This window comes from Pseudochaenichthys georgianus, unplaced genomic scaffold (genome assembly GCF_902827115.2).
Source record: "Pseudochaenichthys georgianus unplaced genomic scaffold, fPseGeo1.2 scaffold_1008_arrow_ctg1, whole genome shotgun sequence".
Taxonomy (NCBI): domain Eukaryota; kingdom Metazoa; phylum Chordata; class Actinopteri; order Perciformes; family Channichthyidae; genus Pseudochaenichthys; species Pseudochaenichthys georgianus.
In genome coordinates this window covers 26850-51620 of record NW_027261986.1, presented here as the reverse complement: position 1 = coordinate 51620, position 24771 = coordinate 26850, and the positions used below count along the sequence as shown (strand labels likewise).

The 24771-nt window shown below is 42.5% G+C and overlaps 2 protein-coding genes and 2 non-coding genes across 4 annotated transcripts; 2 read left to right on the top strand and 2 right to left on the bottom strand.

Moving 5' to 3' along the window:
• Nucleotides 1-4510: 4510 nt before the first annotated feature.
• On the bottom strand, nt 4511-7423 carry ak8 (adenylate kinase 8; the record flags this gene model as incomplete). The annotated part of the gene is made up of 6 exons (XM_034076747.1): nt 7380-7423; nt 7154-7287; nt 6659-6761; nt 6276-6360; nt 5062-5111; nt 4511-4687 (listed from the first exon to the last, which is right to left on the bottom strand). Coding segments are annotated over exons 3-6 (396 nt in total), but the record flags the coding sequence as incomplete, so codon positions are not given.
• Nucleotides 7424-10160: 2737 nt separating this feature from the next.
• On the top strand, nt 10161-10242 carry trnas-gcu (transfer RNA serine (anticodon GCU)). The gene has a single exon. It is a non-coding gene; the product is annotated as a tRNA-Ser (tRNA).
• Nucleotides 10243-12068: 1826 nt separating this feature from the next.
• trnas-gcu (transfer RNA serine (anticodon GCU)) lies at nt 12069-12150 on the top strand. The gene has a single exon. It is a non-coding gene; the product is annotated as a tRNA-Ser (tRNA).
• Nucleotides 12151-12553: 403 nt separating this feature from the next.
• On the bottom strand, nt 12554-24188 carry tm2d2 (TM2 domain containing 2). Its single transcript, XM_034076748.2, is given in 5 exon segments — nt 12554-13425; nt 15326-15438; nt 15440-15442; nt 16719-16806; nt 23782-24188. Coding segments are annotated over 5 exon segments (714 nt in total). The 5' UTR covers nt 24078-24188; the 3' UTR covers nt 12554-13211.
• Between the last annotated feature and the right edge of the window lie 583 nt (nt 24189-24771).

Here is a 24771-nt window from a genome sequence, read left to right as displayed (position 1 = left end):
GACCAAGACAAGACCAAGACTTTAAGAAGTCGAGACCAAGAGAAAACCAAGACTTTAAGAGGTCGAGACCAAGTCAAGACCAAGACTTTAAGAGGTCGAGACCAAGTCAAGACCAAGACTTTAAGAGGTCGAGACCAACACAAGACCAAGACTTTAAGAGGTCGAGACCAAGTCAAGACCAAGACGTTAAGAGGTCGAGACCAAGACAAGACCTTAAGAAGTCGAGACCAAGACAAGACCAAGACTTTAAGAGGTCGAAACCAAGACAAGACCAAGACTTTAAGAGGTCGAGACCAAGTCAAGACCAAGACTTTAAGAGGTCGAGACCAAGTCAAGACCAAGACTTTAAGAGGTCGAGACCAACACAAGACCAAGACTTTAAGAGGTCGAGACCAAGTCAAGACCAAGACTTTAAGAGGTCGAGACCAACACAAGACCAAGACTTTAAGAGGTCGAGACCAAGTCAAGACCAAGACGTTAAGAGGTCGAGACCAAGACAAGACCAAGACATTCAGAAGTCGAGACCAAGACAAGACCAATACTTTAAGAGGTCGAGACCAAGACAAGACCAAGACGTTATGAGGTCGAGACCAGGTCAAGACTTTAAGAGGTCGAGACCAAGACAAGACCTTAAGAAATCGAGACCAAGACAAGACCAAGACTTTAAAAGGTCGAGACCAAGACAAGACCAAGACTTTAAGAAGTCGAGACCAAGACAAGACCAAGACTTTAAGAAGTCGAGACCAAGACAAGACCAAGACTTTAAGAGGTCGAAACCAAGACAAGACCAAGACTTTAAGAGGTCGAGACCAAGTCAAGACCAAGACTTTAAGAGGTCGAGACCAAGACAAGACCAAGAAAATACAAAGACTTTAAGAGGTTGAGACCAAGTCAAGACCAAGACTTTAAGAGGTCGAGACCAAGTCAAGACCAAGACTTTAAGAGGTCGAGACCAAGTCAAGACCAAGACTTTAAGAAGTCGAGACCAAGACAAGACCAAGACTTTAAGAGGTCGAAACCAAGACAAGACCAAGACTTTAAGAGGTCGAGACCAAGTCAAGACCAAGACTTTAAGAGGTCGAGACCAAGACAAGACCAAGAAAATACAAAGACTTTAAGAGGTTGAGACCAAGTCAAGACCAAGACTTTAAGAGGTCGAGACCAAGTCAAGACCAAGACTTTAAGAGGTCGAGACCAACACAAGACCAAGACTTTAAGAGGTCGAGACCAAGTCAAGACCAAGACGTTAAGAGGTCGAGACCAAGACAAGACCAAGACATTCAGAAGTCGAGACCAAGACAAGACCAATACTTTAAGAGGTCGAGACCAAGACAAGACCAAGACGTTATGAGGTCGAGACCAGGTCAAGACTTTAAGAGGTCGAGACCAAGACAAGACCTTAAGAAGTCGAGACCAAGACAAGACCAAGACTTTAAAAGGTCGAGACCAAGACAAGACCAAGACTTTAAGAAGTCGAGACCAAGACAAGACCAAGACTTTAAGAAGTCGAGACCAAGACAAGACCAAGACTTTAAGAGGTCGAAACCAAGACAAGACCAAGACTTTAAGAGGTCGAGACCAAGTCAAGACCAAGACTTTAAGAGGTCGAGACCAAGACAAGACCAAGAAAATACAAAGACTTTAAGAGGTTGAGACCAGGTCAAGACTTTAAGAGGTCGAGACCAAGACAAGACCAAGACTTTAAGAAGTCGAGACCAAGACAAAACCAAGACTTTAAGAGGTCGAGACCAAGTCAAGACCAAGACTTTAAGAGGTCGAGACCAAGTCAAGACCAAGACTTTAAGAGGTCGAGACCAACACAAGACCAAGACTTTAAGAGGTCGAGACCAAGTCAAGACCAATACATTAAGAGGTAGAGACCAAGTCAAGACCAACACTTTAAGAGGTCGAGACCAACACAAGACCAAGACTTTAAGAAGTCAAGACCAGGTAAAGACTTTAAGAGGTCGAGACCAAGACAAGACCTTAAGAAGTCGAGACCAAGACAAGAACAATACTTTAAGAGGTCAAGACTAAGACAAGACCAAGACTTTAAGAGGTCGAGACCAGGTCAAGACTTTAAGAGGTCGAGACCAAGACAAGACCAAGACTTTAAGAGGTCGAGACCAAGACAAGTCCAAGACTTTAAGAGGTCGAGACCAAGACAAGACCAAGACAAGGACTTTAAGAGGTTGAGACCAGGTCAAGACTTTAAGAGGTCGAGACCAAGACAAGACCTTAAGAAGTCGAGACCAAGACAAGAACAATACTTTAAGAGGTCAAGACTAAGACAAGACCAAGACTTTAAGAGGTCGAGACCAGGTCAAGACTTTAAGAGGTCGAGACCAAGACAAGACCAAGACTTTAAGAGGTCGAGACCAAGACAAGTCCAAGACTTTAAGAGGTCGAGACCAAGACAAGACCAAGACAAGGACTTTAAGAGGTTGAGACCAGGTCAAGACTTTAAGAGGTCGAGACCAAGACAAGACCAAGACGTTATGAGGTCGAGACCAGGTCAAGACTTTAAGAGGTCGAGACCAAGACAAGACCAAGACTTTAAGAAGTCGAGACCAAGAGAAAACCAAGACTTTAAGAGGTCGAGACCAAGTCAAGACCAAGACTTTAAGAGGTCGAGACCAAGTCAAGACCAAGACTTTAAGAGGTCGAGACCAACACAAGACCAAGACTTTAAGAGGTCGAGACCAAGTCAAGACCAAGACTTTAAGAGGTCGAGACCAAGACAAGACCAAGACTTTAAGAGGTCGAGACCAAGACATTCAGAAGTCGAGACCAAGACAAGACCAATACTTTAAGAGGTCGAGACCAAGACAAGACCAAGACGTTATGAGGTCGAGACCAGGTCAAGACTTTAAGAGGTCGAGACCAAGACAAGACCTTAAGAAGTCGAGACCAAGACAAGACCAAGACTTTAAAAGGTCGAGACCAAGACAAGACCAAGACTTTAAGAGGTCGAAACCAAGACAAGACCAAGACTTTAAAAGGTCGAGACCAAGACAAGACCAAGACTTTAAGAGGTCGAAACCAAGTCAAGACCAAGACTTTAAGAGGTCGAGACCAACACAAGACCAAGACTTTAAGAGGTCGAGACCAAGTCAAGACCAAGACTTTAAGAGGTAGAGACCAAGACAAGACCAAGACTTAAGAAGTCAAGACCAGGTAAAGACTTTAAGAGGTCGAGACCAAGACAAGACCTTAAGAAGTCGAGACCAAGACAAGAACAATACTTTAAGAGGTCGAGACCAGGTCAAGACTTTAAGAGGTCGAGACCAAGACAAGACCAAGACTTTAAGAAGTCGAGACCAAGACAAAACCAAGACTTTAAGAAGTCGAGACCAAGTCAAGACCAAGACTTTAAGAAGTCGAGACCAAGACAAGACCAAGACTTTAAGAGGTCGAGACCAAGTCAAGACTTTAAGAGGTCGAGACCAAGACAAGACCAAGACTTTAAGAAGTCGAGACCAAGACAAGACCAAGACTTTAAGAGGTCGAGACCAAGTCAAGACTTTAAGAGGTCGAGACCAAGACAAGACCAAGACTTTAAGAGGTCGAGACCAAGACAAGACCAAGACTTTAAGAGGTCGAGACCAAGTCAAGACTTTAAGAGGTCGAGACCAAGACAAGACCAAGACTTTAAGAGGTCGAGACCTTAAGAGGTCGAGACCAAGACAAGACCAATACTTTAAGAGGTCGAGACCAGGTCACGACTTTAAGAGGTCGAGACCAGGTCACGACTTTAAGAGGTCGAGACCAGGTCACGACTTTAAGAGGTCGAGACCAATACACTTTAACATACACACACACATTCTCTCTCCCTCTCGTAGCCCCCCCCCCCACACACACACAAACATATTCTCTCTATCTCCCTCTCTCTCACAATCAGTTTGCATCAGTGAAAGCTCGTAGGCCACACATACACACACGCACACACACACACACACACTACGCGACATCTTCACTGCCAGACCATTTGAGTGTTAGTGAACGGGGAGAGGTGAGGGGGTAGCAGCCGGTATACAGACCAGTGCCATCTTTACAAACATTGCGGCGCATGAAGGCAATTTATCGGAGTCACGTGAAGTCACGTTATTAGTTGAATTTTTTTAAACAGGGCGTTTACATCCAATCACATCCCCAGCAACAGCCGTGGTCTCGACTATGGATCTATAATAAGATAAGACAAGACCGGTCTTGACATAAAATCTCGAGACCTATAGGTCCGAGACCGAGACAAGACCAAGACCGTTCAAAAGTGGTCTCAAGACCAAGAATATTAACGTTGGTCCCTGAAGTCCTCACCCTGCTATCAGACAGAATATTAACAGTTGTTGGTCCCTGAAGGCCTCACCCTGCTATCAGACAGAATATTAACAGTTGTTGGTCCCTGAAGGCCTCACCCTGCTATCAGACAGAATATTAACAGTTGTTGGTCCCTGAAGGCCTCACCCTGCTATCAGACAGAATATTAACAGTTGGTCCCTGAAGGCCTCACCCTGCTGAAACAGTCGATTTCTCCCAGTCTCCTCTGAACCAGCTTCACCAGCAGATCCACAGGAAGTGGCTCAGTGGGCGGGACACAGCGAGCCTGAGCGCTGAGCTCTGATTGGTCGCTCAGTAGACTCTCTGAGGTCACATGCACAGCTCTCAGGTCAGCACTGAGCCGCTGGGCCTGCAGGAGAAACTCAGAGTTACCTTTCTTATTATTATTCTGACATGAGTTTCAACGTTTAATAAAACCACGCGTGTGTCTTTAGTGTTACACACACTCAACACACACACACACACACGCACTTTTTATAAAACTCAGACTTTTTTCAAAATTGCGTGTTTTTCTCAAATTTGTTTTTCAAAATTCTCACTTTTTTTTTTTTTATTCTCACTTTTTTTTCAAAATTCTCAATTTTTCCCTTCTGTAAAAACATGCTATAAACATGCTATAAACATGCTATAAACATGCTATAAACATGCTATAAACATGCTATAAACATGCTATGTAAGTAGTAATTGTAATGGATTACATATTTAAAGTAACGCCCCGCTCACCATGGTGTGTTTTCCGACAGCAGGAGGACCGAGCAGCAGCACTCTGGGGACTGAACACACAATCACTTTAATATGAAATATAAATAACATCCTTCTTCAGCTTCAGTGCTCCTCATCACACTGTGCACTGAAGTTGAACTCCAAGTTCTGTGAACTGGACTCAGGACAGAGTCTCAGCGCCATCTAGAGGCTGCAGAACTCATTGAACATTCAAATGATAAGAAAAACTGACATTTTGAAGCTAAATTCTGTAAAATAGTGAAGTAAGGAAAATAAATTAAATCATGAAAAAAAATCTAATTCTGAGAAAGAAATCGTAAAAATAAAACAAGTTATAATAGTAAAGTTAGTTTGAATGAAATCTTAAAAAAGTATACCTTCTTATTGTGCTGATCCTCTGCAGTGTGTGTGTGTGTGTGTGTGTGTGTCACTGTCGGTGCTGATTCTCTGCAGTGTGTGTGTGTGTGTGTGTGTGTGTGTGTCACTGTCGGTGCTGATCCTCAGCAGTGTGTGTGTGAGTGTGTGTGTGTGTGTGTGTGTGTGTGTGTGTGTGTGCGTGTGTGTGTGTGTGTGTGTGTGTGGCCTGGCATTACTATACTTGTGGGGACCTAAATCTGTTTACATAGTCACGTGTGGGGACTGGCTTCCCTTATGGGGACACATTGGAGGTCCCCATAAGGGGGATCATTAATTTTAGGGTGAAGACTTGGTTAGGATTAGGGTAAGGGTTAGGTTAAAGGTGGGGTAGGTAAGTTTGAGAAACCGGCTCGAGATCGCTCGAATTTGAAAATACACAACTGGAGAAAATCTGCCACTTCCTCTCAGAGCCCCTCCTCCAACACACACGAACGCGCACATGACCAAAGAGGGCACGAGGTAAGTTTGTGCCCCGATGGAAGGCTGACAGGCAGGTAGCCAGTATTACGGCTTCTACAGATGACATTTTTTTATGGATTTTTTTGTCAAAGCACTTCAGATATTCATTGCTATCGGGATGTTAAGAGCATTCCATGGAATATAACAAAAAGTGTATATCGAGCCGGTTTCTGAAACGTACCTACCCCACCTTTAAGGGTTGGGTTAGGCATGTGTTGGTTATGGTTAAGGTTAGGATAAGTCTCCAGGAAATGCATGTAAGTCAATGTAATGTCCCCTGAAGTGATGTGTGTGTGTGTGTGTGTGTGTGTGTGTGTGTGTGTGTGTGTGTGTCTCACTGTCGGTGCTGATCCTCTGTAGCAGAGCGATCATGAAGCTCAGAGCGTCTGCAGGCTGCTCCACCACCAGGCTGGACAACATGCTCTGAGGAGACATCGTTACACATGTTGACGTACTACCTGCTGGCAGTGGTGTGAAGTAGTGGAGTACAAATACTTTGTTACTGTACTGAAGTACGTTTCATTACATTACACTGGTATCAGTACTTTACTCCACTACTTATTTTTCTGTGTGTGTGTTTCTCCAGTGTGTGTGTGTGTGTGTGTGTGTGTGTGCGTGTGTGTGTGTGTGTGTGTGTGTGTTTCTCCAGTGTGTGTGATGAGTGATGCTGCTGTGTGTGTGTGTGTGTGTGTGTGTGTGAGTGTGTGTGTGTGTGTGTTACCTGCAGCAGGTGGAAGATGTTGTGTTTGTCGGCGTAGACGGACATTTGAGGAGGAACCCTCAGAGGCTTCACGGTCTCGTCCATCAGGAAGGATGCTTTTTCCCTGAGAACAGTGAACGCATCATATTAGAATCACTGAAATCCACCTCATTTATATATTTATACTTTGTGTTATTGTATGGCATGTGTGGAGAATGTGTTCTGTGTGTGTGATAAGGGGAAAGAGGGGGTTCGTCATGCTCCTTCTTCATCCCTGTGAACATTACATAGCCTAAATATGTCTTTTTAAAAAGAAACACTGAAATCTCTGGGTCTGAGAAACGATGGTGCGTTCAGGGCCCTCTGACGCGGTGCGCAGCGAATGTGTCAACGTTACTTTGTGGTTATATCATTTAATAAATGTTTAGATATCTAACTACTAGCATTAGCAGTAGAAAAGTATTATCATCAACATATAGTTAAAGTAGCAACAGTAAAAGTAGTGATTAGAAGTACTGAGATCTGGTCAAAGTAGAAGTTATGTTGTTAGCGTTGCAGGTATGTCCTCCGCGGTGTCTGAAGCTCCAGGAACAGAAGCTGTGTTCTGTGGAGCTGAGCGGTTCTTTCTGACTCTCAGTAACTCGGTAACTCTGGAGGAGCAGGGACATTAACAGATTGATGAAACAGCTGCAGGTAAATATCTGTTTAAACCCATAATATAACAGAGTAAAAAGCTTCCTACCTGTTTAACGAGCCGGTTGCTATGAGCGAGTTTACTTGTTGTTAGGGAAGGACGTAATCAATGCGCGCGAGGTGCAACGGAGCCGCGCAGACGTTTGCTTCACGGACTTTACTTTTTTTAAATATTAAAGTAATATAGTAAAATAACAGGAGATATAAAACACCTGCTGTTGTTCACTAACAGGAACATTTTGAAATAACCGAAAAAAATAGATGTGTTAAAAAAAAAAAAATCGAAAAAGCATCGACTTCCGGTAGGCTATATGGATATCATCGTGTGTTTTATTATTGGCTGTGATCAGACAGGAGATGCACCTGGAAGGTTTCTCATTTCTCTAATTCCTCGGTTCCCCTCCTCGACTCCTATCCTCCTGTCTTAGTCCCGCCCACAGGAGATGCGAGCGGAGGAGGGGAGCCGAGGAGAGAGGAGGGGAGGAGAGAGGAGGGGAACCGAGGAGAGAGGAGGGGAAGCAGCAGGCGGTTAGAGAAATGAGAACTCCTCTCCTCTGAGCGGTCATCTTAAAGAGACGTCCATTAATGATGACAGGAGGCAGCAGCCTTTGTCTGATGGACACATGTGTTCAAGACCACTTCTATATTTACTTTGAATCATTCACAGGGCGGTGTCATGGTGCTGTTTTCAGATTTTTTTTAACAAATCATCCCAATGCAAAGTGATGGGGACATGTCCACCAGCGTCCCCATTATAAATGACGCCTGCATGACTGCAGCTCCACCTGGAGGACAGCACCAGGACACACAGACAGGTAGGTAGGTGTGTGTGTGTGTGTGTGTGTGTGTGTGTGTGTGTGTGTGTGTGGGAGGATATTGGTACGTTATATCTCAATTGTTAATGTGTGTCTGTGTGCAGGAAGAGGCTCTGAGAGACGGACAGGTGCAGCTGGAGGCGGAGCTAACCTAACCCTTAAAGGGCCTTGCTGATGTTCAGCTGCATATCAGTCTGCAGTGTCTCCACTGTGACGGTGTCCATGCTTTAAAGGTCTCCTATCAAGCAAAATGCACTTTTTGATCAACATGTGTGTCAGGAGACTCTCATGTCTTTCTACATCACCATGTGTCCCGGTGTGTCCCCGTGTGTCCCCTGTGTGTCCACTGTGTGTCCCCGGTGTGTCCCTGTGTGTCCCCGGTGTGTTCCCTGGTGTGTCCCGGTGTGTCCCCAGTGTGTCCCCTGTGTGTCCCCGGTGTGTCCCAGTGTGTCCCCGGTGTGTCCCAGTGTCCCCCCGGTGTGTCGCCGTGTCCCCCCGGTGTGTCAGGAGACTCTCAAAGTGTCAGAAACCCCTCTCTCTTCTCCTCCGTACCCTCATCTCTAAAAACGGGGAACAACGGAGCTGATCCAGATTTGCTGCGTCATGACCACATTACTAAAATGTGGGCGGGCTTTACCCCCACGGGCCAATCAGAAACGTTGCTGTCAGAACCAATGAGACGTGTTCTGGAAGTGATATGGTCTGTGTTTCCATTAGCATGCTAACACTCAGAGCTAACCTGTGCTGGAGAGAGAGTGAGGAAGCAGGAAGTCAAAAGGAAGTCACCTGGTGGTAAACCTGAGAGAGAGAGAGAGAGAGAGAGAGAGAGAGAGAGAGAGAGAGCTCCATCCTGTTCCAGAGAGGATCCTTGATGTGGTTTGGAACAGGATATGCCTACAAATAGTATAATAGGAGACCTTTAATGTTCAAAAAGCTCTTTCTTGTCTGCAGGATGGAAAGGCTTCGGCTCTCAGCCCGGAGGCTTCGGCTCAGGTCAGCAGCATCTGGACCTCAGAGGCCGTGTTGGTCCCCAGCTTCACGTCGGACCAGAACACGCGTCGGACCAGAACATGCGTCGGACCAGAACACCAGAACACGCGTCGGACCAGAACACGCGTCGGACCAGAACACCAGAACACGCGTCGGACCAGAACACGCGTCGGACCAGAACACGCGTCGGACCAGAACACGCGTCGGACCAGAACACGCGTCGGACCAGAACACGCGTCGGACCAGAAATACGCTTCACCTGATACGTGATACGTGTCAGTACAACGATCCCTCTGAGTCGCCCGTAACGACCCGCTCCATAAACCATGACTCAGCATTTTCACCACCGACTGTTCCCTCTTCCGGAAGTTTCTAAGGTGTTTTTGGTTACTTTTAAGATGATCAGTGCAAAAGGTATATACATATATATAAGTGTTAAACGTTTATTATTTCACCACGTGTTCTATATTTGGTCCTTACAGTTGTATTCCTGTATTTACATGTTTCCAAACAGCAAGGTGTCGCCCTGTTGTCAGCTGTTACTCATGCATGGCCCTGTAACTCTTTGAAGGAGCCCTATGCTACTCGTTCAGCTGCTAGCCAATAGGAGCGCGAGTGTTCTGCAGTGATGTCACTATGTTACAAAGGAGTCCAACGGAGAGGCGTTCTCAGGCAGGGGGGGGGGGGGGGCACAGGTACTTATCCTCTGCAGACCATCGACATGCACTCAGACCTACAGCACACACTACAGGAGAGGGAGCACCGCCATAGGGCCTCTTTAAAACAAGTTCCTCTGCCTGGCACACACACACACACACACGCACACGCACGCACACACACACACACACACACACACACACACACACGCACACACACACACGTTGGAACACGCAGTTGCTTCCCATGACCCATGAAACCAGATCAGATCTGTCTTCATGTCGAAACCACTCCGACGAGGTGGTTACGTGTTCGACCAATCACAACAGAGCCTGACAGGTATCCAATCAGAGCGGAGCAGGCTCACAGACGAGGTGGCCGAGTGGTTAAGGCGATGGACTGCTAATCCATTGTGCTCTGCACGCGTGGGTTCGAATCCCATCCTCGTCGGAGTGGTTTTGAAACACAGACGGAGATCAAGTGTGAAACCTGAGCTCTTTCGTCCTCTTGCACACATTCCAAGTAACTGATACACACCTGAGGAGAGGACTCTTTAAAGTAGAGACAGAGGACTCTTTAAAGTAGAGACACTACATACTGATATACACCTGAACATCCGAGGAGAGGACTCTTTAAAGTAGAGACAGAGGACTCTTTAAAGTAGAGACACTACATACTGATATACACCTGAACATCCGAGGAGAGGACTCTTTAAAGTAGAGACACTACAGACTGATATACACCTGAACACCAGAGGAGAGGACTCTTTAAAGTAGAGACACTACATACTGATATACACCTGAACGTCAGCAGGAGAGGACTCTTTAAAGTAGAGACAGAGGACTCTTTAAAGTAGAGACCCTACATACTGATATACACCTGAACACCAGAGGAGAGGACTCTTTAAAGTAGAGACACTACATACTGATATACACCTGAACATCAGCAGGAGAGGACTCTTTAAAGTAGAGACACTACATACTGATATACACCTGAACATCAGCAGGAGAGGACTCTTTAAAGTAGAGACACTACATACTGATATACACCTGAACATCAGCAGGAGATGACTCTTTAAAGTAGAGACACTACATACTGATATACACCTGAACATCAGCAGGAGGGGACTCTTTAAAGTAGAGACACTACATACTGATATACACCTGAACATCAGAGGAGAGGACTCTTTAAAGTAGAGACACTACATACTGATATACACCTGAACATCAGCAGGAGAGGACTCTTTAAAGCAGAGACACTACATTCTGATACACACCTGAACACCAGAGGGGAGGACTCTTTAAAGTAGAGACAGAGGACTCTTTAAAGTAGAGACACTACAGACTGATATACACCTGAACGTCAGAGGAGAGGACTCTTTAAAGTAGAGACGGAGGACTCTTTAAAGTAGAGACCCTACATACTGATATACACCTGAACACCAGAGGAGAGGACTCTTTAAAGTAGAGACACTACATGCTGATATACACCTGAACATCAGCAGGAGAGGACTCTTTAAAGTAGAGACACTACATGCTGATATACACCTGAACATCAGCAGGAGAGGACTCTTTAAAGTAGAGACACTACATACTGATATACACCTGAACATCAGAGGAGAGGACTCTTTAAAGTAGAGTTAAAAGTGTGTCTGGAGAATGCGGGCATCGATCCCGCTACTTCTCGCATGCTAAGCGAGCGCTCTACCATTTGAGCTAATTCCCCTCTGAGAGAAGCAACAGAGCTCAGTAACGGAGGATCAGCTGTTTGCTCCTGAGTGTCATGCTTCCAAAGGTCGGGTCTTATCTGAGTGCACAGCATGAACTCTGTCTCACACACTCCGCAGGACACGTCTCTTTAAACTCACAGCACTTTCAGAGATAATGGAGACTTTTATTCTGAAAATCTCAAACTGGCTTAAAGATTTAGATGAAATTTAGAACAGACTCACATTTGTAGTAATGTTTCTGTTTAACTCCAACAACCCACGTCTATTTATTCATCTGCATTTAATTATATTGTTGTTATTATTTACTACACAACAAATCAACATCTTTGTACTGATTTCAAAATAAAAGTGTATTTGCCAAGATCTTCCCGTAGCTTTTTGGCCTCCTTTAACATCTGTGTTCAAGCAGCTCTGCGTGGAGAGAAAAGGTCTTATTCTGAAGTCTGACTGACTCCCTAATATTATTATATAATGCATTAACTAGACCGTGTTTGACCAATCACAACAGAGCCTGACAGCTAACCAATCAGAGCAGAGCAGGCTCACAGACGAGGTGGCCGAGTGGTTAAGGCGATGGACTGCTAATCCATTGTGCTCTGCACGCGTGGGTTCGAATCCCATCCTCGTCGGAGTGGTTTTGAAACACAGACGGAGAATAAATCGTCCTCCTGATGCAACAATATCAAAGGATAAGATAAAAATGTATGAACCCATGAAATACAGGGGGTTAAACGCAGCCGCAATGCATGCTGGGATTGATTGTGGGGTCATGTGATGCATTCACAGAGGAAACTGGAACTTCTGAACAGGCAACTCAGCAGGGACAGGTTTGAGTAGCTGACTGTGGATCAGCTGAGAGACCACACACACACACACACACACACTTCCTGCGATATACACAATAAAGTGTTTTGTGTGTGTTTTCCTTACTGACATTAACACCATTATTTTAAATATGTTGTTTCATGTTGTGATTAAATATGCAAATGAGGCATCATGTAATTCTGAATTTAGGAGAAATCTACAGAAACATTTATGTATATCTGTATTTATTTCAACATGACACGTATTTTCTGACTCAATAAGGCAAAAACATAAATAGAACAGTACAAAATGAATGCCTTCACGATCAAAAGTATGTACAACATCTTAAAGAGATCCAGGACATTTTCTCCTTATTCTGAGAAAAAAGTCGGAATTCTAAGAAACATTTTTCGGAATTCTAAGAAAAAAAAAGTCAGAATTTTAAGAAACTTTTTTTTTTTAATTCTGAGAAAAAAAATTAGTTGTATTTTTTTTAGTTGTGGGATTTTTTTTGGGGAATTCTGAGAAAAAAGTTGAAGTTCTGCGGAGGGGGGGGGGAAGTCGAAATTCCTATAAAAACAGATCTGATCAGAGCAGCGCGAGTGCCCGGAGTACCTGAGACACACAGGAGACACAGTTCAGGTGGTATTTGGAAAGTTAAGGGGGTATTTTGGACCGTTAAGGTGGTATGTGGAGAGATAAGGTGGTATTTTGGACAGTAAAGGAGTTATTTTGGAGACTATTATTTAAATGATTTAATTCTATTTGTCTTTATTTTTACCTTGTGTTTTTTTTTAACTGACCATGTTGCTGCCATTAAACGCCTGCATTTCCCCAAGAGGATGAACAAAGTTCCACCTTGTCTCATCTCCCTAACCCTCTTTCCTCAGTAGTAGGTGCACCAGTTGCTGTAGTCGCTGGGCATCAACCCGCCGGTGATGAGCAGGATCAGATCCACGAACCACCAGATGCCGAGACCCCCGAGCGTCAAAAGCTTCCCGACCGCCGTGCCCGTGTGACCGAGGCAGAACCGGTCCACCCCGAAGCATCCGAGGAAGAAGGAGTAGAGCAGCGTGGTGATGAAGTAGTGCCCGGTGTACCTGAAAGACACACAGGGGAATTTAATTACTTAAGGAGGTATTTTGGAGAGTTAACGTGGAGTTAAGGAGTTATTTTGGACAGTTAAGGTAGTATTTTGGAGAGTTAAGGTGGTATTCGGACAGTTAGGGTGGTATTTTGGAGAGTTAAGGAGTTATTTTGGACAGTTGTGGTAGTCTTTTGGACAGTTAAGGTGGTATTTGGAGACTTAAGGAGGTATTTTGGAGAGTTAACGTGGAGTTAAGGAGTTATTTTTGGATAGTTAAGGTAGTATTTTGGAGAGCTAAGGTGGTATTTTGGAGTTACGGTGGTATTTTGACAGTTAAGGTAGTATTTCAGAGAGTTACGGTGGTATTTTGGAAGGTTAAGGTGGTATTTGGAGACTTAAGGAGGTATTTTGGAGAGTTAACGTGGAGTTAAGGAGTTATTTTGGACAGTTAAGGTAGTATTTTGGAGAGTTAAGGTGGTATTCGGACAGTTAGGGTGGTATTTTGGAGAGTTAAGGAGTTATTTTGGACAGTTGTGGTAGTCTTTTGGACAGTTAAGGTGGTATTTGGAGACTTAAGGAGGTATTTTGGAGAGTTAACGTGGAGTTAAGGAGTTATTTTTGGATAGTTAAGGTAGTATTTTGGAGAGCTAAGGTGGTATTTTGGAGTTACGGTGGTATTTTGACAGTTAAGGTGGTATTTCAGAGAGTTACGGTGGTATTTTGGAAGGTTAAGGTGGTATTTGGAGACTTAAGGAGGTATTTTGGAGAGTTAACGTGGAGTTAAGGAGTTATTTTGGACAGTTAAGGTAGTATTTTGGAGAGTTAAGGTGGTATTCGGACAGTTAGGGTGGTATTTTGGAGAGTTAAGGAGTTATTTTGGACAGTTGTGGTAGTCTTTTGGACAGTTAAGGTGGTATTTGGAGACTTAAGGAGGTATTTTGGAGAGTTAACGTGGAGTTAAGGAGTTATTTTTGGATAGTTAAGGTAGTATTTCAGAGAGTTACGGTGGTATTTTGGAAGGTTAAGGTGGTATTTGGAGACTTAAGGAGGTATTTTGGAGAGTTAACGTGGAGTTAAGGTAGTATTTTGGAAAGTTAAGGTGGTATTCGGACAGTTAGGGTGGTATTTTGGACAGTTATGGTAGTATTTTGGAGAGTTAAGGTGGTATTTTGGAGAGTTAACGTGGAGTTAAGGAGTTATTTTTGGATAGTTAAGGTAGTATTTTGGAGAGTTAAGGTGGTATTTTGGAGTTAAGGTGGTATTTTGACAGTTAAGGTGGTATTTCAGAGAGTTAAGGTGGTATTTTGACAGTTAAGGTGGTATTTCAGAGAGTTAAGGTGGTATTTTGGAAGGTTAACGTGGTATTTGGAGACTTATGGAGTTATTTTAGAGAGTTACGGAGTTATTCTGGAGAGTTAAGGTAGTATTTTGCAGAGTTAAGCATCCGAGGAAGAAGAAGTAGAGCAGCGTGGTGAGGAAGTCGTGCCCGGTGTACCTGAGACGCACAGTGATGACTTTTAATCTACCCTCTACCCTTTTTATTATTTGTCTTTCAATGTATTTATTTACCATAGTGTATTTATCTGCCATTTGTTTTGTACTTATTGTGTTCTTTATTATTAATAACGTGTCCATACTTTGTTATTTTTTAAGTCTATGTTCTTTCCTTCTGCTGTTAGATACAGTATGTGTGCAGATTAAATACGTTTTATATTCCTTATAATATTAATAAATGTTTTTTTGATTCAGTCGAGAGTATACCATCATGTTTTTTTTTTTAATGGAATAAGTTTAGGACCACGTGAATATTTTTTCGATCTGATCAAAAGTGACATTAATAATAACAAATGATATAATATATATATAAAAAATGATAATTTCCTTCAGGATTTACAAAGTGTTTGAGGTCTTACTTGATGCAGGGGAAGTTTCCTCTCAGGAACTCTCGTGCTCCGGCACACTCGATGTCGTCCAGCGCCGAACACACAACCTTCGTATGGTTCACCTCCTTCTGAGTCTGCCCCCCCCCACTGCACACAGGAAGAAGGGTCAATACAGGCTGGGGTAGAGACTTAAGGAGGTATTATCAGAGTTAGGGAGTTATTATCAGAGTTAAGGTGGTATTTTGGAGAGTAAAGGAGGTATTATCAGAGTTAAGGTGGTATTATCAGAGTAAAGGTGGTATTATCAGAGTTGAAGAGGTATTTTGGAGAGTTAAGGGGGTATTCTGTAGAGTTAAGGTGGTATTTGGAGAGTTAAGGGGGTATTTTGGAGAGTTAAGGTGGTATTTGGAGAGTTAAGGGGGTATTTTGGAGAGTTAAGGTGGTATTTTGGAGTTAAGGGGATATTCTGTAGAGTTAAGGTGGTATTTGGAGAGTTAAGGGGGTATTTTGGAGAGTTAAGGTGGTATTTGGAGAGTTAAGGTGGTATTTGGAGAGTTAAGGTGGTATTTGGAGAGTTGAGGTGGTATTTGGAGAGTTAAGGGGGTATTTGGAGGGTAAAGGTGGTATTTGGAGAGTTAGGGGGTATTTGGAGAGTTAAGGTGGTATTTGGAGAGTTAAGGGGGTATTTGGAGGGTAAAGGTGGTATTTGGAGAGTTAGGGGGTATTTGGAGAGTTAAGGTGGTATTTGGAGAGTTGAGGTGGTATTTGGAGAGTTAAGGAGGTATTGTGGAGAGTTAAGGAGGTATTGTGGAGAGTTAAGGTGGTATTGTGGAGAGTTAAGGAGGTATTGTGGAGAGTTAAGGTGGTATTTGGAGAGTTAAGGGGGTACTATCTGAGTTAAGGTGGTATTATCAGAGTTAAGGTGGTATTTGGAGAGTTAAGGTGGTATTTGGAGAGTTAAGGTGGTATTTGGAGAGTTAATGTGGTATTTGGAGAGTTAATGAGGTATTCTGGAGAGTTAAGGTGGTATTTGGAGAGTTAAGGTGGTATTTGGAGAGTTAAGGTGGTATTTGGAGAGTTAAGGAGGTATTGTGGAGAGTTAAAGAGGTATTGTGGAGAGTTAAGGGGGTATTCTGGAGAGTTAAGGTGGTATTGTGGAGAGTTAAGGAGGTATTGTGGAGAGTTAAGGTGGTATTTGGAGAGTTAAGGGGGTACTATCTGAGTTAAGGTGGTATTATCAGAGTTAAGGTGGTATTTGGAGAGTTAAGGTGGTATTTGGAGAGTTAAGGTGGTATTTGGAGAGTTAAGGTGGTATTTGGAGAGTTAATGAGGTATTCTGGAGAGTTAAGGTGGTATTTGGAGAGTTAAGGTGGTATTTTGGAGAGTTAAGGAGGTATTTTGTAGAGATAAAATAAACCCTCACCCCCACGCAGCCGTGTCCCAGCTCCAGGAAGGCGCTGTGGTTTCCAGCGTGGTCCACCGGGTCCTGACAGAACACAAACTCCTCCGGGCTTCACACACACACACACACCACACACACACACACACACACACACACACACACACACACACACACACACACACACACACACACACACACACACACACACACACACACACACACACACACACACACACACACACACACACACACACACACACACACACACACACACACACACACACACACACACACACACACACACACACACACACACACACACACACACACACACACACACACACACACACACACACACACCACACACACACACACACACACACACACACACACACACACACACACACACACACACACACACACACACACACACACACACACACACACACACACACAAGTTTGAGAAACCGGCTCGAGATACACTTGTTATTATATTCCATGGAATGCTCTTAACATCCGATAGCAATGAATATCTTAAGTGCTTTGAAGCCGTGGCGCTGTAGAAAGCTCGACCAATCATCTGAGCCGGCTAAAGTAACTGGAGGGCCGACCTGCCTGTCAGCCTTCCATCGGGGCACACACTGATCTCTGCCCTCATTGGTCATGTGCGCGCTTGTGTGTGTTGGGGGAGGGGCTCTGTGAGGAAGTGGCAGATTTGTTCCGGTTGTGTATTTCCTAATTCTAGCCACTCGAGCCGGTTTCTCCAAAATGACCGACCTTTAAGTGCCTTCAAAAAAATCTCTCAAAACTCACTTATTCACTCTAGCTCTCAAACTCTGATCAACAACCCACACACTTTGCTCGCACTGGGATTAGGACTCTGTTTCTGTTTTATGCCAAGCGTCTTTGAGCATTAGGAGAGGCGCGATAGAATTGATAGAGAAAAAAACTCAGTATTTTGTGCATGCCAGGATGGATATCAGTGTGTGAAGGACACTGCTCAGGAACTAGTGTCTGTATGTGATGACTCCTTCCACCTGGAGAGGATCCCAGACACATCCTGAGGCTCCAGCCGGGGACCAGGGAGAGCTTCTAACAGGTATACTAACCATTTCATTTAAATTCATATAAAATAATACATGATCAACGTTATTCACCTTATTTTGTTGTAACTGTCACTAATATTTATTTCATTTAAAATCATTAATTTCTAATTGTACCTTTTTGCAAAGTCATTCATGAGCTTTCACCGGTAGAAAAGGGAGTGAACAATTACTAATAATAATAATTAAATCTAATTTCCTCTGGGTTTCATAAAATGTTTGTGGCCTTACTTGATGCAGGGGACGAAGCACTCGCTTCACTGTGTGTCCAATTCCTGCTCACTTTTATATTGAACATCAGAGGCGGGAAGTATTGGAGTACAAATACTGTGTTACTGATCTTAAGTACATCTTTCTGGTATCAGTACTTTACTCCACTACTTATTTTTCTGACCACTTTTTACTTTGACTTCTTACATGTTGAACCCAAATACCTGTACTTTCTACTTCTCACATGTTGAACTCAAATACCTGTACTTTCTACTTCTTACATGTTGAACTCAAATACCTGTACTTTCTACTTCTTACATGTTGAACCCAAATACCTGTACTTTCTACTTCTCACATGTTGAACCCAAATACCTGTACTTTCTACTTCTCACATGTTGAACTCAAATACCTGTACTTTCTACTTCTTACATGTTGAACCCAAATACCTGTACTTTCTACTTCTCACATGTTGAACTCAAATACCTGTACTTTCTACTTCTCACATGTTGAACTCAAATACCTGTACTTTCTACTTCTCACATGTTGAACCCAAATACCTGTACTTTCTACTTCTCACATGTTGAACTCAAATACCTGTACTTTCTACTTCTCACATGTTGAACTCAAATACCTGTACTTTCTACTTCTTACATGTTGAACTCAAATACCTGTACTTTCTACTTCTTACATGTTGAACTCAAATACCTGTACTTTCTACTTCTCACATGTTGAACCCAAATACCTGTACTTTCTACTTCTCACATGTTGAACACAAATACCTGTACTTTCTACTTCTCTCATGTTGAACTCAAATACCTGTACTTTCTACTTCTCACATGTTGAACTCAAATACCTGTACTTTCTACTTCTCACATGTTGAACTCAAATACCTGTACTTTCTACTTCTTACATGTTGAACTCAAATACCTGTACTTTCTACTTCTCACATGTTGAACACAAATACCTGTACTTTCTACTTCTTACATGTTGAACTCAAATACCTGTACTTTCTACTTCTTACATGTTGAACTCAAATACCTGTACTTTCTACTTCTCTCATGTTGAACACAAATACCTGTACTTTCTACTTCTCACATGTTGAACACAAATACCTGTACTTTCTACTTCTTACATGTTGAACTCAAATACCTGTACTTTCTACTTCTTACATGTTGAACTCAAATACCTGTACTTTCTACTTCTCACATGTTGAACACAAATACCTGTACTTTCTACTTCTTACATGTTGAACTCAAATACCTGTACTTTCTACTTCTTACATGTTGAACCCAAATACCTGTACTTTCTACTTCTTACATGTTGAACACAAATACCTGTACTTTCTACTTCTTACATGTTGAACTCAAATACCTGTACTTTCTACTTCTTACATGTTGAACCCAAATACCTGTACTTTCTACTTCTCACATGTTGAACCCAAATACCTGTACTTTCTACTTCTTACATGTTGAACTCAAATACCTGTACTTTCTACTTCTCACATGTTGAACCCAAATACCTGTACTTTCTACTTCTCACATGTTGAACCCAAATACCTGTACTTTCTACTTCTTACATGTTGAACTCAAATACCTGTACTTTCTACTTCTCTCATGTTGAACTCAAATACCTGTACTTTCTACTTCTTACATGTTGAACTCAAATACCTGTACTTTCTACTTCTTACATGTTGAACTCAAATACCTGTACTTTCTACTTCTCACATGTTGAACTCAAATACCTGTACTTTCTACTTCTCACATGTTGAACTCAAATACCTGTACTTTCTACTTCTTACATGTTGAACTCAAATACCTGTACTTTCTACTTCGTACATGTTGAACACAAATACCTGTACTTTCTACTTCTTACATGTTGAACTCAAATACCTGTACTTTCTACTTCTTACATGTTGAACACAAATACCTGTACTTTCTACTTCTCACATGTTGAACTCAAATACCTGTACTTTCTACTTCTCACATGTTGAACAAATACCTGTACTTTCTACTTCTCACATGTTGAACACAAATACCTGTACTTTCTACTTCTCACATGGTGAACCCAAATACCTGTACTTTCTACTTCTCACATGTTGAACTCAAATACCTGTACTTTCTACTTCTTACATGTTGAACTCAAATACCTGTACTTTCTACTTCTTACATGTTGAACTCAAATACCTGTACTTTCTACTTCTCACATGTTAAACAAATACCTGTACTTTCTACTTCTTACATGTTGAACTCAAATACCTGTACTTTCTACTTCTTACATGTTGAACTCAAATACCTGTACTTTCTACTTCTCACATGTTGAACAAATACCTGTACTTTCTACTTCTCACATGTTGAACTCAAATACCTGTACTTTCTACTTCTTACATGGTGAACTCAAATACCTGTACTTTCTACTTCTCTCATGTTGAACTCAAATACCTGTACTTTCTACTTCTCACATGTTGAACTCAAATACCTGTACTTTCTACTTCTCACATGTTGAACTCAAATACCTGTACTTTCTACTTCTTACATGGTGAACTCAAATACCTGTACTTTCTACTTCTCTCATGTTGAACTCAAATACCTGTACTTTCTACTTCTCACATGTTGAACTCAAATACCTGTACTTTCTACTTCTCACATGGTGAACCCAAATACCTGTACTTTCTACTTCTTACATGTTGAACACAAATACCTGTACTTTCTACTTCTTACATGTTGAACTCAAATACCTGTACTTTCTACTTCTTACATGTTGAACACAAATACCTGTACTTTCTACTTCTTACATGTTGAACTCAAATACCTGTACTTTCTACTTCTCACATGTTGAACAAATACCTGTACTTTCTACTTCTTACACGTTGAACCCAAATACCTGTACTTTCTACAGCATACTCGAATAAAGGATGTGTGTACTTCTACTTGAGTAAAGGATGTGTGTACTTCTACTTGAGTAAAGGATGTGTACTTCTACCTGGGTAAAGGATGTGTACTTCTACCTGAGTAAAGGATGTGTACTTCTACCTGAGTAAAGGATGTGTATTTCTACCTGAGTAAAGGATGTGTGTACTTCTACCTGAGTAAAGGATGTGTACTTCTACCTGAGTAAAGGATGTGTACTGCTACCTGAGTAAAGGATGTGTACTTCTACCTGAGTAAAGGATGTGTACTTCGACCTGAGTAAAGGATGTGTACTTCTACCTGAGTAAAGGATGTGTACTGCTACCTGAGTAAAGGATGTGTACTTCTACCTGAGTAAAGGATGTGTATTTCTACCTGAGTAAAGGATGTGTGTACTTCTACCTGAGTAAAGGATGTGTACTTCTACCTGAGTAAAGGATGTGTACTTCTACCTGAGTAAAGGATGTGTGTACTTCTACCTGAGTAAAGGGTGTGTACTGCTACCTGAGTAAAGGATGTGTACTTCTACCTGAGTAAAGGATGTGTATTTCTACCTGAGTAAAGGATGTGTGTACTTCTACCTGAGTAAAGGATGTGTACTTCTACCTGAGTAAAGGATGTGTACTTCTACCTGAGTAAAGGATGTGTACTTCTACCTGAGTAAAGGATGTGTGTACTTCTACTTGAGTAAAGGATGTGTGTACTTCTACCTGAGTAAAGGATGTGTACTTCTACCTGAGTAAAGGATGTGTGTACTTCTACTTGAGTAAAGGATGTGTACTTCTACCTGAGTAAAGGATGTGTGTACTTCTACTTGAGTAAAGGATGTGTACTTCTACTTGAGTAAAGGATGTGTACTTCTAGTTGAGTAAAGGATGTGTGTACTTCTAGTTGAGTAAAGGATGTGTGTACTTCTACTTGAGTAAAGGATGTGTACTTCTACCTGAGTAAAGGATGTGTGTACTTCGACTTGAGTAAAGGATGTGTACTTCTACCTTGAGTAAAGGATGTGTGTACTTCTACCGTGAGTAAAGGATGTGTACTTCTACCTGAGTAAAGGATGTGTACTTCTACCTGAGTAAAGGATGTGTACTTCTACCTGAGTAAAGGATGTGTACTTCTACCTGAGTAAAGGATGTGTACTTTTACCTGAGTAAAGGATATGTACTTCTACCTGAGTAAAGGATATGTACTTCTACCTGAGTAAAGGATGTGTACTTCTACCTGAGTAAAGGATGTGTGTACTTCTACCTGAGTAAAGGATGTGTGTACTTCTACCTGAGTAAAGGATGTGTGTACTTCTACCTGAGTAAAGGATGTGTACTTCTACCTGAGTAAAGGATGTGTACTTCTACCTGAGTAAAGGATGTGTGTACTTCTACCTGAGTAAAGGATATGTACTTCTACCTGAGTAAAGGATATGTACTTCTACCTGAGTAAAGGATGTGTACTTCTACCTGAGTAAAGGATGTGTGTACTTCTACCTGAGTAAAGGATGTGTGTACTTCTACCTGAGTAAAGGATGTGTGTACTTCTACCTGAGTAAAGGATGTGTACTTCTACCTGAGTAAAGGATGTGTGTACTTCTACCTGAGTAAAGGATGTGTACTTCTACCTGAGTAAAGGATGTGTGTACTTCTACCTGAGTAAAGGATGTGTACTTCTACCTGAGTAAAGGATGTGTACTTCTACCTGAGTAAAGGATGTGTACTTCTACCTGAGTAAAGGATGTGTACTTCTACCTGAGTAAAGGATGTGTACTTCTACCTGAGTAAAGGATATGTACTTCTACCTGAGTAAAGGATATGTACTTCTACCTGAGTAAAGGATGTGTACTTCTACCTGAGTAAAGGATGTGTGTACTTCTACCTGAGTAAAGGATGGTGTACTTCTACTCGAATAAAGGATGCGTGTACTTCTACTCGAGTAAAGGATGTGTACTTCTACCTGGGTAAAGGATGTGTACTTCTACCTGAGTAAAGGATGTGTACTTCTACCTGAGTAAAGGATGTGTATTTCTACCTGAGTAAAGGATGTGTGTACTTCTACCTGAGTAAAGGATGTGTACTTCTACCTGAGTAAAGGATGTGTACTTCTACCTGAGTAAAGGATGTGTGTACTTCTACCTGAGTAAAGGGTGTGTACTTCTACCTGAGTAAAGGATGTGTACTTCTACCTGAGTAAAGGATGTGTACTTTCTACCTGAGTAAAGGATGTGTGTACTTCTACCTGAGTAAAGGATGTGTACTTCTACCTGAGTAAAGGATGTGTACTTCTACCTGAGTAAAGGATGTGTGTACTTCTACCTGAGTAAAGGATGTGTACTTCTACCTGAGTAAAGGATGTGTGTACTTCTACCTGAGTAAAGGATGTGTGTACTTCTACCTGAGTAAAGGATGTGTACTTCTACCTGAGTAAAGGATGTGTACTTCTACCTGAGTAAAGGATGTGTACTTCTACCTGAGTAAAGGATGTGTGTACTTCTACCTGAGTAAAGGATGTGTACTTCTACCTGAGTAAAGGATATGTGTACTTCTACCTGAGTAAAGGATGTGTACTTCTACCTGAGTAAAGGATGTGTGTACTTCTACCTGAGTAAAGGATGTGTGTACTTCTACCTGAGTAAAGGATGTGTGTACTTCTACCTGAGTAAAGGATGTGTACTTCTACCTGAGTAAAGGATGTGTGTACTTCTACCTGAGTAAAGGATGTGTGTACTTCTACCTGAGTAAAGGATGTGTGTACTTCTACCTGAGTAAAGGATGTGTACTTCTACCTGAGTAAAGGATGTGTACTTCTACCTGAGTAAAGGATGTGTACTTCTACCATCTCTATGCTAACATGTAGCGTGCTAATGCTACTCACAGGTAGCTGCACAGGACCACCGGAGACCGGGGTTTGTACTCGAAAGGCTCCGTGTAGTTGGTGCTCTCCGCCGGGGCTTCGTAGCTCTGGAGCTCCGGAGGCAGCTGGCTGGAGGCCGGGGGCTCCGTGGCTCTGCTGCCCGGCTCTGAGGCTCTGTGGCCCGGGGAGGAGGAGGCCTCGGGACCCGTGGGGCTGGAGGAGTTCTGGGAGTGGATCCCCTCCAGAAGCTGGAGCAGAATCACGGAGACCAGGAGCAGCAGCTGTCCGCACAGCAGGAGGTAACTCACGGAGATCATGGTTTAATATACCGCTGTCGGGAGAGCCAACATGTTGTTGTTTACAGACGCAACAACAGCAGCGGCTGAGCGCGGCAGTTTGGGTTCCTGTGACGTCATCACGCTTCTTCTGCTTCTCTGTTTGGCGCATTACTGCCACCTACTGTACTGGAGCGTGTAGTACCACACACACATAATAATGATAAAATAGTTAATAACGTGGTATTTTGGAGAGTTACGTTTTTTTTGGAGTCTTAACGAGGGATTTGTGAGAGTTAATGTGGTATTTAAGAGAGTTAAGGTGGAGTTAAGGAGGTATTTTGGAGACTTAAAGTAGACCTATCATGCAAAATGCACTTTTGTACATCTTTTATACATGAATATGTGTCCCCGGTGCGTCAGGGAACTCACCAAGTGTCAGAAAACACAACCCTCTCTCTTTTCCTCCATACCCACATCTCTAAAAACAGGGCTGCAACGGAGCTGATCCAGAATTGAAATTGTTCTGACGTCAGAAACGAGGAGCTCCGCCTATATGGCCAACTCTCAATCAATCAATCAATCAATGTTTATTTATATATATATATATATTTTTTTGCGAGCAACGCGACCAACAACCAATCACATGAATCTCCCGCCCCCGACATACAAAGCAAAAAACCCCGGGGATTTTATGCGAGCAATATATATATAAATATATAAACTCCCCAAACAG